Source organism: Saccopteryx bilineata, chromosome 6 (genome assembly GCF_036850765.1).
Source record: "Saccopteryx bilineata isolate mSacBil1 chromosome 6, mSacBil1_pri_phased_curated, whole genome shotgun sequence".
In the NCBI taxonomy this organism is placed as follows: Eukaryota; Metazoa; Chordata; class Mammalia; order Chiroptera; family Emballonuridae; genus Saccopteryx; species Saccopteryx bilineata.
Genome location: NC_089495.1, coordinates 13,757,717 through 13,770,572, shown reverse-complemented (window position 1 = coordinate 13,770,572; position 12,856 = coordinate 13,757,717). Strand labels below are relative to the sequence as shown.

The 12,856-nt window shown below is 42.0% G+C and overlaps 1 protein-coding gene across 3 annotated transcripts in view; it reads left to right on the top strand.

Annotated features, from left to right (window-relative positions):
• The first annotated feature begins 1,393 nt into the window (after window positions 1-1,393).
• PDLIM3 (PDZ and LIM domain 3) overlaps window positions 1,394-12,856 on the top strand; it is a 30,198-nt gene continuing 18,735 nt past the window's right edge. For all 3 annotated transcript variants that reach the window (XM_066236185.1, XM_066236183.1, XM_066236184.1), the window contains exons 1-2: window positions 1,394-1,598; window positions 11,455-11,606. In XM_066236185.1, the coding sequence (XP_066092282.1) occupies window positions 1,506-1,598; window positions 11,455-11,606 (245 nt within the window). In that variant the 5' untranslated portion in view covers window positions 1,394-1,505. The remainder of the gene's footprint in view (window positions 1,599-11,454; window positions 11,607-12,856) is intronic.

The following is a 12,856-nucleotide window of genomic DNA, read 5'->3' as shown; positions in this document are numbered from 1 at the left end:
GTGTGTGTGTGTGTGTGTGTGTGTGTGTGTGCACGCGCGCGCGTGCGCACACGCATGCCAAACAGGTACAATGTGCTTTACAATGATACAAGTAGCCCAAATAGGCCAAATCAACAAAAACATGTTATAATTATGTCCCTGATAACACAACATAGGTGGGGGTCAAAAACCTTCCTGCCCTGGGACTTTCATAGACTCCGCCACAGTGGGCGGAGCAGCACCAGTTCTGGTTCTCTGATTTACACAACCCCAGGCGGGTCTGCTCCGCCTATGGCTTCCTAATCTCTTTCCTCTCTTCTCTGTCTTCAAACCGCTTCCGCAGGGACTGCTCCATTAAAGACCTGTGGCAGCCCTGCTCTCCTGCACTGAGCCAGCCCTATTTTATTGGGCATGAAGTATGAGACCCTTAGTTTTGTTTTTATTAAAGCATTTCATACTTCTCTCTCCCTCCTCCTTCCCCCTGTCCTCGGAACTCAGAACTCTGGGGTATGACACCAGCAGGCCACCAGCAGCCGGCACTCTGGTGGCAATGTCCTCAACAGGGCAGTCTCACCTCCTAAGTGTCTGTGATGCTCGCTTCCCATGTGTCAAAACATAAGTTTAGGAACCACATTTGAAGGAGGTGACAATTGCTCCAATTAAAATGAAAGTATATTTTGAGTCTATTGATCAATCATCTACTCATGTATTTTTAAAAGGTTCATTATGTTGGGTATACGTTTGCATGATGTTTTCACTTTTAGATTTTTTTCATTTTAAAAAAATACATGTTACTGTATTTGTGTACATATAAAGTGTATTATGTACATCCATAAATATGTATGACTATATGTGTATAATTGAGTACGTATGCTGTGCCAGGCACTATGCAGAGAAGTAGCTCGTTTTTATGGAATTTCACTGTGGGGAGGAATAATTTTCACAGTAACCCTATGATGTATGTACAATTATTACCCCTATCTAAGAGATAAGAAAATTGAGGCTTAAGGATGTTCAGTAAGTTTAGCCAAGGTCACACAGTTGGTAGGTACCTATTATCGCGTTCAACATTGCTAAATAACCCATTGTACTGAGGATGCTTGTGTTTTATTTTAACTGAAAACACAGAGGCTGTGGTTTAACTGCTTTTAACTTCGAATGCAGCTCCAAGCAGAAAATAAACGGGAGGACAGGTGTTACTTTAAGAGAGAGATGGAGGTTGTAACATGAAGCCTTCTCGGGCGCGGAGAGGTCTGGAGGCTGCACCCAGCCGGCGCGCGTCCGTAAACTCCCTTGGGCCTAGCGTCTCTTTCTTCCAAAGTTGGAGCTCTCCTTGGTGGGAGGGGGTGGGGAGGAGTGGAGGCTGGTGACGTCACTCAGGAGCAGGGATAAAGCTCCCTGGGCCACGGTCCGCGCGAGGACACTGCCTGGGGAGTCTAGAGGGCTGCCCGGCTTAGGGACACTCGCGCAGGCAGGACGCCCCCTCGCTGCGTCCCCACCCTCGGAAGGCTGCGCCAGGAGGCACCATGCCCCAGAACGTGGTCCTCCCTGGCCCTGCGCCCTGGGGCTTCAGACTCTCGGGGGGCATAGACTTCAACCAGCCCTTGATCATCACCAGGGTAGGTGTTTTCTGTTCTTTTGCTACAAGCCCGGGACTCGGGCTTGAGCCGGGTGCCCCTGGAGCAGAGAGGCCAGTGAGCCCGCGTGCGCCGGCCGGGTCGGTCCTGGGCTTCAGGCTCATAGTTGGGGCAGGCGGCAGTAACTTGGCAAAGTGAGTTTGGGAGGATGCAGAGCCTCTTAGAGAATTAACCGAGCCAGCTGCAATGGTCTGCACCCTCTCGGTCCCCAGCCTCTTTCCGACGGCGTGATTTCTCTGTGCTCAGAGAAGGCTAGGCTGCAGGGCTGGGTGGCCCCTCGCCCTCCACTCCGGCCACCTTTCGGTAACAATCGAGATGGGGGCCCGGGACGGAGAGGGAAGGTACTGACGCCGGGGCTTGTTGCTGGGAGCCGAAGCGCAAGTAAACGCTTTCCTGGTCCCAATGAAGACTTCAGCAGGGCGCTGTTCACAGGGCACAAGCTGGAACCCTTAGTATCAGCCCAGACAGGGAAAATATTACTAATCTGTATTCCTGGGTTTCCAGACATTTTAAATAAGTATGTCCCGAGGCTGGGAACTTGGCTGAGGAATTATCACCTATAACTCAAACACAAAGCAAAGGGGTCCAAGAGTTTAGTTTACCTGGTGGAAAGTCGCCCTTCAGCCTAAGGACTCTGAAAGCAATGCTTTACTATCAAAGTCAAGTTTTCCTTACTTGATATTCTTAGAGCATCAGAGGGAAAAGGGAAAGGAAACTTCAGGACTTCTGTCTTGTCAGTAAATTTCTAGTTAGTCTAGTTGATTTCTTTCTAACACAAGTATTTGTCCTAAAATTATTTCAGTTATCACATATAAGGCATGTTAAACCTAATACTTTGTAATGTTTTCTTTACTTCTTCAGTGCTTATACTGTATCTTCTAAATGTATACTTTATAATCTGATGTACTCACATAGGTTTTTGAACAAGGTAATACCTTTTAAATTCTGTTCTACTTACATGTCTATGAGACTTGGGAACCAATGTCTTTTTAAAATATCTCCAAACATGTACCATACAGACGGGCCATGAACCATTTCAAGCTTTGTTTTACATTTTTCAAAAAACATAAACACATCTGACATGTGTTTTTGTATGAGACACGAAAACTTAACGTATCCCCGAAAATGTTCCTAAGTAAATTCAGCAGAAAATGGTTTGGTGATCTTAGCCAAACAACGCCTTTTATGGATCTACCAAAGAAAACAGTTTCCATTATCTCTACCGAGAAATATTTTTAAGTTTCTGAAGTATAGTTTTCATTTGTTTATATTAAATGAAATAAGCTTTTGAATTGTGACAAAAGATAAATCATATTCATATTAAACCCTAAAGAAATAATTAAGTGATTTATTAAGGAAGTGTCTTGCTATTACTATGGAACATGTTAATATGATTCATCTTATGTTTGAAGTTTGAGTTGTTGACATTTGAAACAGTGTTTATTTAAAGCTGTGCTTACATTTTGGAGTTGGACTGCAGGCACTCTTTGTAAATGTATTTGATATGATGACGATTATTACTTGGAAAGCCAATTCTTGTTTGAATTTTTAACTCATTACTAATTTGTATCACTCATTTTGACACTTGGTTCAATCAGAATGCATAACCATATGTGATCATTTCATTTGACCATGCCTCTTCTCTTCGATTAATTCAACTCAAGCAGAGCAGGGAAAACTAAACTGTACCCCAGGTGTCCCCCAAACTGATTCAGCACATGATAGCTTCGTGCTAAATAAATGAACCCACAATCACCTGAACTCTTTTGCCTTTGTAAACACCTAATTGAGAATATTTCCACTGAAACAATAAGAATGCTAAAAATCCTTTGGTAAAAGACTAAAAGATATTGCACAAAAATAATTACCAGTGTTGTGAGTGGATAGTAGGATTATTTTATCACTTTTATAATCTTTACATTATATGAAAAGAAATTGAATAAAGTTTCCTGCCATGTTCTCTTCTAAGCCCTTTATATACACTGATTCATTTAAATCTCCCAATAATCCGGTTTGAGTAGTAGAACTATTCTCCCATTTTACAGATGAGGAAAGTGTGGCTTCAAGAGATTCATTAACCTGCTTATAACCACATGTGGTGGGACAGAATTTGATGCCAGGTCTACCTGCCTCCAAAGTCTGCATTCTGTGGGCATATGTGTGAAAAGTCCTGCTTGTTGTACAGATATTTCCAAACAGCTGTTTTGTGCCTTCTAATTCACCACTTGGTTCTGTTGGAGCTACCACTTCCCTTTGTTTCTACCACTGTCCCTCTTCAAGATTTCATAACGTCCCACCTAGCTGTCTCCCTCACCAACCTGCGTATTCTTCCCAGCCAGCTTTGGGAAATGCCAGGTTGCACCTACCTGCCCCATTCTTGAACACCCTTCACTTGCATCACCAGGTTGCAGTGACCAAAGTGTGTGGTCTTTACCATGCTCACGCCTTTCATCCTCCCTCCCAACTCACGTTTCCAACTCCATTTCCTCCCTCTCCGGCCCTTCGGTGCCCTTTCCTCCTCCCAGTCCATGGATGGGGGTAGTGCCACGACTCTGGACAGCTCACATTTCTCTAACACCTCTTTGCTCCTCTATCATTTCCCTCCAGAATGCTCTTCCCCACCCCACCCCACCTCACCCCCACCGTCCTCTATGCCTGTGGAAACCCAGTCAAACAGCATTTATCCCTTTGACTGCCATGGCTTCTGACCTATGACCTCTCCTCATATCACACCTCATACCACAGGTCACACCTGATCCCACAAATCACATGCTCCTCAATCAAGGACGGGAACTTTCAAATTCGAGGATTACTCAGTACCAAACCCAGTACCTTGTATATCAAATATGTTATAAAATAAATATGGCACAATAGGAATGATTGATTAAAGTGTTCACTTGCATCATCACCATCACAACTAAGTGCAGATTGTGTCCTCAAAAATATTCCACGGTAAAGAAGAATGACAATTATTTTGTTAATTGGTTTGTCTGTTTTAAGTAAGTTCTTAAGCATGCAAAGAATTGAAATATCAATGCCTGCACTTCAGTGCCACAAAAAGGTCCCATAAGTGAGTCCATTTTTGTCCTCCTACAGGCTGTCCCTTCCCTCCTTGCCTCACACCCTACAAACTCAGACCGCAGCCACGTTCCTAGACAGCAGTCCTCTGCCCCACAGATCTGGGGCGTGGGGTCATCCATGTAACCTTCTCCACCCACTGAAATTACACCCCATAACTGCTTCATAATTAATTAGCCAGGTTAATTTTTAGGTCATAAAAAATATCAAAAGTAAAGTAAATCAAATACCAGACATTCTCAAAAAAAATTGAACCATTGGTTGTGATATACACGATTCGGGGGAAATCGATTTCTAGCCAATAGATTTCTAGACTTTGTGCAACATAAATTACACTGTGGGGCTCAGTTTGGAGGAGTGGGGGTTCCTGCCAACACCATATATAGCTGGCCCGAGTATTTCACAGAATAAAGGTTGAGGTTCACATCTCTTAAGTAAGCAGCTTTTCTTTTTCCGGCAAGAATGTTCTAAGGAGTCTTTCTTTGTGAAGTGTTTGGACCACCCAGACAGAGAGGGTCTCCTATCACTGCCAAGTTACAGATCATTTGTTTTCACAAATGGTCCAGCTTGGAAGAAAGTACAAGCTTCTTTTGTGCACATGATATAGAATTATTATATACATCTGATGCTATATGTCCTTTCCCACTCAATTCCCTTTCTCCCTCTTCCCTCCTACCTCCTTCCTGTTCAGAGCACACCCAGGTTCAAGGTCACTGTACCTGAGAATGCTCTACGGACTTGGGTACCAACCCAGCCAGGGCCAAAAATGTTAGTGCATTCGTAAGTTTTGCAGACTTTAACGTAGAACTGTATATTACTTAAACATACACTATATTTGAAATTTGAGCTTTTAGAAAGAAATGTTTATACTGCTGAATGCAATTCTTTCCCAGGATTTAAGTGTAGTAAGAAGGTTCATGTGAATAAAAACCTATTTAATTTTGTTCTGCCAAAGACATGTCTACCAGGAAGTGCTAGTTCCTATGAGCATAACATTCATAGATTCCAAGAATATCTTTTAAGTGCAGAATGGATTGTACACGGAAGGCACTGTGGGGATACTATTATAACTGAATGGGTTTCCATGCCCCGAGAAGCTCGTGTATCAGTAAAAGAGAAGGAACATATATATAAACCACCACAATACAGCTTGTTCAGGATCCCACAAAAAGAAGTATGACCAAAGAGATAGGAGGTGTTGGGGGAGAGGTTACCTGCAGGCATGGCATTGTGGGACAGTGGAGATGCTTGAGCTAGAAAGTTCCACCGACCTATGAGGGGAAATCAGGTTTTCACTGGACGTGTGACCTTCAGCAAGCTTCTTATACTTTTTCTCATCAGTTTTCTCATCTTAAGAGATTGTCTTAAGAATTAAGTGAGATCATAGTTCTCGGTAATGATACCAATAACAACAAAACTAATACCTTCATAGTTCTCAACTCTGGCTGCACAATAGATTCACCCAGATAGCTCCTGAGAATACCCATGCCAGGTGCTACTCACAGAGCTTCTGGTTTCACTGGGGTGGCTATGGCTCTAGAAATGTAGATTGTAGGTGCCAGGTGAGGCAGCCAGACTTTATTTGTAGACAGTAAAGAACAACCAAACAGTGGGCTTCCTCACCATTTTGATCCATGCCCCACAGTACCATCCATCTGTATATACTTATCTTGTTCCAAAACTATTTCAGTCATTTTTGGTCTTAACATAAAAACCCCTAAGGGACAAATCTTGGACTTCCCTTGTGGCTCCCACAGTAAATAAAACATTATAGATGCTTCATCTATGTTTCAAATTTTTTTTTCCAAGCAGACCCCAGTAATAGGCTGTTGTGAATAATGAAAATCATCTGAGGCACCTGTAAAAAAACACAACTTCCCGAGCTCTCTCCTGGAGCTTCTGATTCGAGGTTCCAGAGACATGGAGGGGGAGGGGGGTCTCTGTGTTCAGCAAGGACCCAAGTGATTCTTCTAATCTGACAAGTGTGAAAACGTGGTGCTAAGTGATTGACGGCATTACTATTGATCTCTCCAATGCTTTTGATATTTGATATTTGAGACCCTGAATAACCTGAATAATACATAATTCATCAAAAAACTCTAGCTCATGTTAGCGTTCTTTCCTCCTAATTTAGGAAAACATGTTAATAACTGTGAGCAATAATGTAAAACAATTCAGGGAAATAATATAGTCTCATGATCAAACATATAGTTTAACATACTAAAACTAAGCCAATTTTGTGGTCATTTCTGATCAGTAGCCTAACTGAACTTGAGAACTAGGAGGAAGTGAAAAATAGTGTTTTTTCCTCCTCTCTCATTTCTCTCTATATATATACTTTTTCCTTCCTTATCAACTCTCCTCAGAGGTCCCAGGATGGCATCCAGGTTGAATGCAAAGTCAGAGATCAGTTCTAGCTGTCACTGTCAACCATCTTTCCTCTTTGACTTCTGCAACAGCTGGCGACATTGTGGTGTACAACTGCTGCCAACTTGAGTAAGAAGCCCCAGGTTCCTAAGACTCGTCCCCTCTGAAAACAGGAGCAGTCTTCTCTGTCCAGCCTGCCTTAGAGCGGCTGGAGTGGTCAACGTTATTACAAAGAGCTTTGCAAATGTAATATTCTGGGTAAATATAAACTAGTGTGATTAACTTCCATATTGACACTGTTAATAAAATTTAGAATATTCAGTATCTAAGTTTAGCACACCAGATGTCTCTGTTTAAAATATATATAGACAGAAATATACACAACTTCACCTTCCACTCATCCTAACCAAAGCTGAAAGCTAGCATTTTCTTAATCAAGGCTGAGTGTTAAGTAACTTAAATCTATTTAATTATATTAGAAAAGCTAGGCAAGGCTTTAAAAGCAAATACATTGAGCCATGCTTTCTCATGCTTTAACTCAAAGGAAAGCATTCTGTTCTTATACTTTTAAAAGTAGATAGTACTGATTTTAATGAATAGAGAAAACTGAAAGTTTAAGATTATTTTTATCTCTACAAGTCACATCAGGGATGGGAACTAGTTATTCTTCTATCAGTTCTGGGTCTGGGAGAACTTTTAAATGGAAAACATCTATGAAATTCACACACACCCCCAAAGGCTGAGATGTAACCATCCCCAGTGGTACTCACCCAGATCCTATCAACTAGTCCTGATGGAAATGAACCATGATCACTGCAGGAGGATGACCATGGAAATAAAGTGAGTACAGTGAAGATTTCAGTGGTGAGACTGAAGATCTAGGACACATGAGAATTTACTATGTTAACAATTCTACTTATTTAGATGAGTCCTGGAGCTCCCTTAGAGCCACAAAGTTAACTAGAGTCAATAGCTAGATTAAGAAAATAGAGGAAAAACTGGATTAATGACTGATCCTCATATAGTAAAATGTTAGAAACAATCTAGTTTACTCCTGGAGCAGTTTCAGACTTAGGTCAAGTTCTATGTATGTATTATTCTGCTCTACATACTGGAAATTTGCAGCGGTAACAATGGTAAATTGACATTAACTGCAATAGTCTTAAGGCAGGGGTAGTCAACCTTTTTTATACCTACCGCCCACTTTTGTATCTCTGTTAGTAGTAACATTTTCTAACCGCCCACCGGTTCCACAGTAATGGCGATTTATAAAGTAGGGAAGTAACTTTACTTTATAAAATTTATAAAGCAGAGTTACAGCAAGTTAAAGCATATAATAATAATTACTTGCCAAGTACTTACGTCAGATTTTCACTAAGTTTGGCAGAATAAATCTTTATAAAACAATTTGCTATAGTTAAATCTATCTTTTTATTTATACTTTGGTTGCTCCACTACCGCCCACCATAAAAGCTGGAACGCCCACTAGTGGGCAGTAGGGACCAAGTTGACTACCACTAGTCTTAAGGCATTAGAGAGTAGCTCTTTTTGTTCCATAAACTCTGATTTAATATGTTAACCAGTGTCATCCCAATAAATTCAATAAAAAAATTTTTAATAACAAAACAAACTCTGATGTAAATAGCTTTTTCATTCATTTTTCAATTAGCTTTTCATTAATTCCAAACACTAGAATATACACTGTGAAGCATTAGGAATATACATGATACTATAACTAGTCTCAAGAGCTTCCAGTCTTGTTGGAAAGACAGAGAATACACAGTAAATAAACAAACATAAAAGAGCACATTGTCTTCAGGAAGAAAGTGAACAAGGTGTGATGGTGGAGAATGATGGGGTAGGAGAGGGAGAGACGACCTCAGATGTTCAGGGAAGGCTCTCTGGGAGAATGTGACTTTTAAGCCTAGACCTAAAGGATGAGAAGGGACAACTGGATACAGAGTAGGGGAAGTGTTTCAGGCAAAAATAAACAGTGCATGGAAAGCCTCCATAAGGGTACAAGTGTGGCCTGATTAAGAAACTGAAAGGAGGTCGCGGCAGAGCGACGCCCCGGAGGGGCAGAGCATCGCCCCCTGGTGGGCAGAGCATCGCCCCTGGTGGGCGTGCCGGGTGGATCCCAGTCGGGCGCATGCGGGAGTCTGTCTGTCTCTCCCCGTTTCCAGCTTCAGAAAGAAAAAAAAAAAAGAAACTGAAAGGAAATCACAACAGCTACCTCGTAGTTGATGAAGGGAACGGGGATGTAGACGATGTGAGGGAAGCAGGCACGGAAAGGCCAGCTGAGGACTTGCAGGCAGAGGGAAAAGCATTGGGGGTTACCCGGAAACACTGAGAGTAGGTGGAGCAATCAAAAGGATCATGGAATTCTCAACACGGTAATAATTTCAGATTTGTAATCTTTTAAATTAAACATTTAACAACCATATTTCCCCCAAATCCTTAAGTATTCCTTTCATCCCACCTCCCAAAAAAGAAACCAACGTGAATTGTTGTGGATGGCATAAAAATGGAACTTCAGATAAGGGCCTAATATCCAAAATATACAAAGAACTCATAAAACTCAACAACAAACAAACAAACAATCCAATAAAAAAATGGGAAGAGGATATGAATAGACACTTCTCCCAGGAAGAAATACAAATGGCCAACAGATATATGAAAAGATGCTCATCTTCTTTAGCTATTAGAGAAATGCAAATCAAAACGGCAATGAGATACCACCTCACACCTGTTCGATTAGCTGTTATTAGCAAGTCAGGTAATAGCAAATGTTGGAGAGGCTGTGGAGAAAAAGGAACCCTCATACACTGTTGGTGGGAATGTAAAGTAGTACAACCATTATGGAAGAAAGTATGGTGGTTCCTCAAAAAACTGAAAATAGAACTACCTTATGACCCAGCAATCCCTCTACTGGGTATATATCCCCAAAACTCAGAAACATTGATACGTAAAGACACATGCAGCCCCATGTTTATTGCAGCATTGTTCACAGTGGCCAGGACATGGAAACAACCAAAAAGCCCATCAATAGATGACTGGATAAAGAAGATGTGGCACATATACACTATGGAATACTACTCAGCCATAAGAAATGATGACATCGGAACATTTACAGCAAAATGGTGGGATCTTGATAACATGATACGAAGTGAAATAAGTAAATCAGAAAAAAACAGGAACTGTATTATTCCATACGTAGGTGGGACATAATAGTGAAACTAAGAGACATTGATAAGAGTGTGGTGGTTACGGGGGGGAGGGGGGAATGGGAGAGGGATAGGGGGTGGGAGGGGCACAAAGAAAACAAGATAGAAGGTGACAGAGGACAATCTGACTTTGGGTGGTGGGTATGCAACATAATTGAATGACAAGATAACCTGGACTTGTTATCTTTGAATATATGTATCCTGATTTATTGATGTCACCCCATTAAAAAAATAAAAGTATAAAAAAAAAAAAAAATGGAACTTGTTTAACTTGGTTTTGACCATCTCTGTTAAAAAAAAAAAAAGTGTGGTGTGTTTAGACCATTTATATTTAATATAATTACTGATAGAGTTTAGTTAAAATGTTGCATCTTGTTAGTTGTTTTCTATTTGTTCCATCTAGTCTTTATCATGCAGAAGAGACTGTGTGGATATAAACTTCCCTCGTGTCTGCTGTTCCCAGGGGTTCTAGACTCATAATACTAATTCACATTCAGCCTCTAACAGTTTGTTCACAATTTTAGCTAAATTCTTCTTAACAGCCAGTCTTCCTTCTTGCTCTGCGCCCATCTTAACATTTCGTCATTTTTTTTTTTTGGAGGCACCTGTTTTTCCTTAAATTCCAGGCTGGTCGGTTGCCCTGGAACTGTAGCTCTCAGAAGCGTTCATGAAGTTACCATTTTATTTATTATATGGCTTCTCCTTATTAAGTCAAGAATATTGTCTTTGAAGCTTTCTACAGCCAAAGTACCGCCCCATTTGATGCATAACTTATAGGGTGTCAAAGCAGTTTCAATTCAAATATAAAATCTCCCCTAAATTTAGTAAAGTTCTGTTTCCAACCTAGAGAGTCTGGAGTGACAAAAGAAACCTGAAAAACAAATTATTTTGCTTAAAGCAAAGAAAATATGGTTCAAACAGTCTGACAGGAAGGTGTTTTAAAAAGAATAAGGGGTGTCATGAAAAATGAAATGGGGTTAAGTGAGAAACAAAATTACGTAGCACGATGGGAAAACAGAGCTAACACAATTGATCAATCAAGAGTGGATTTACGATTTACTGCTCAGTAAAACATTTTAAATGTTCCCAAGCTGAAATGCAAATGACAGGCACAAAACTCAAGATGTTGCAAGATGCTGAATTTTAAGTGGTGCCATGATTTCTTCCAGATTACTCCAGGGAGCAAGGCAGCAGCTGCCAACCTGTGCCCTGGAGACGTCATCCTGGCTATCGATGGCTTCGGTACCGAGTCCATGACTCATGCTGATGCACAGGACAGGATTAAAGCGGCATCATACCAGCTGTGTCTCAAAATTGACAGGTGCGCTTTAACGAGTGCTGTGAAAACGCGATTTGTTTGGCGAGAGAACCTGCACTGAAGCTATAAATGAGTTCACCCTCCAGTGAGAAGGGTGTCACTGAACCCAGAGTTCTGACTGGCTTTTTCATATATCAGCCACTGTGGTCTGTTCTTCCCCGAAGCCACTCAATCTAGTAGTTGTTAACAAATGATTTCTAAACAGGATCCTCTGGAATGTCAGAGTAATGATAGAGACTAAAGGAATTTTTTTTCTCTGTACTAATCCAGTCAATGGGCTATGAAAATAGAACCAGTCAAGGTATCGGCCACAGGAACACTACAGAGAACGGCGAGTTGTCCTTGCTGTTCCAAATGCCATAGGAAACGGAATTCAGAGATTCGCCTAAAAGAATCTCTTGACTTGACAAAATGTGGTCGGCCACGCCACAAAGTGGTTGCTAATATGCTGTATGCCAGTGGCTGTTTTGTACAGAATTCAGCCCAGAAGAATCTCACAAAGTGAGAATGCGTGTGCACCTGAGTGTCTTAAATAAGGAGGCCTTTCTAACCAAAAACAATATTAGGAAATTGAACCTGATCTTCTGCCATCAGAGCCCTGATATGAAACAATTGTGAAAATAACATTTTGTTATAGTGGTTGTTAGTGTGTTTCGCCAGTTGCTGTTGTATTCGCAATGTCCCCTGCCGGGCCAGAAGGCACACAGTTGCTCTGTCATTTGATGGGGTGAGATGGACTCTTTCTCATCTACCCAGAACCTGTGCTCCTGCCAAGCACACAGTCCCGGGCAGACACGTAAGAAGGACTGGACAGAGCACAGTTCCTAGGTGCCAACCGCAAAGCCACCTGGCCAGTCAATCACGCGCTGCCTCCTTTGGTGGCCTGCTGGCCTGGGTGGGCTGGGGCGGGGAGCGCAGAGGAGACCTAGGGAGCTTGCCCCAGGGCCATCTGCAGGGTGTCCCAGCAGATCTCCCTCCTGTACTGTTCTTCACACGTCCTGGAGACCTGCTTTCTCCGGAAATTGTTCAATATTCTTCCTTCAGCCAGTTCGGGTTACTGTAGCAACAATACCATGGACTGACTGGGAGGCTTAAACACCAAGCATTTCTCTCTCACAGTTCTGGGGGCTGCGGGTCTGAGACAAGGCTGCCTCCGTGCTCAGGGTCTTGCTGAGAGGCCTCTTCCTGGCTGTGCCCTGACGGGGAGACAAGCTGCCCGGGCTTCGGTGTCTCTTCCTCTTTCTAGACGGACA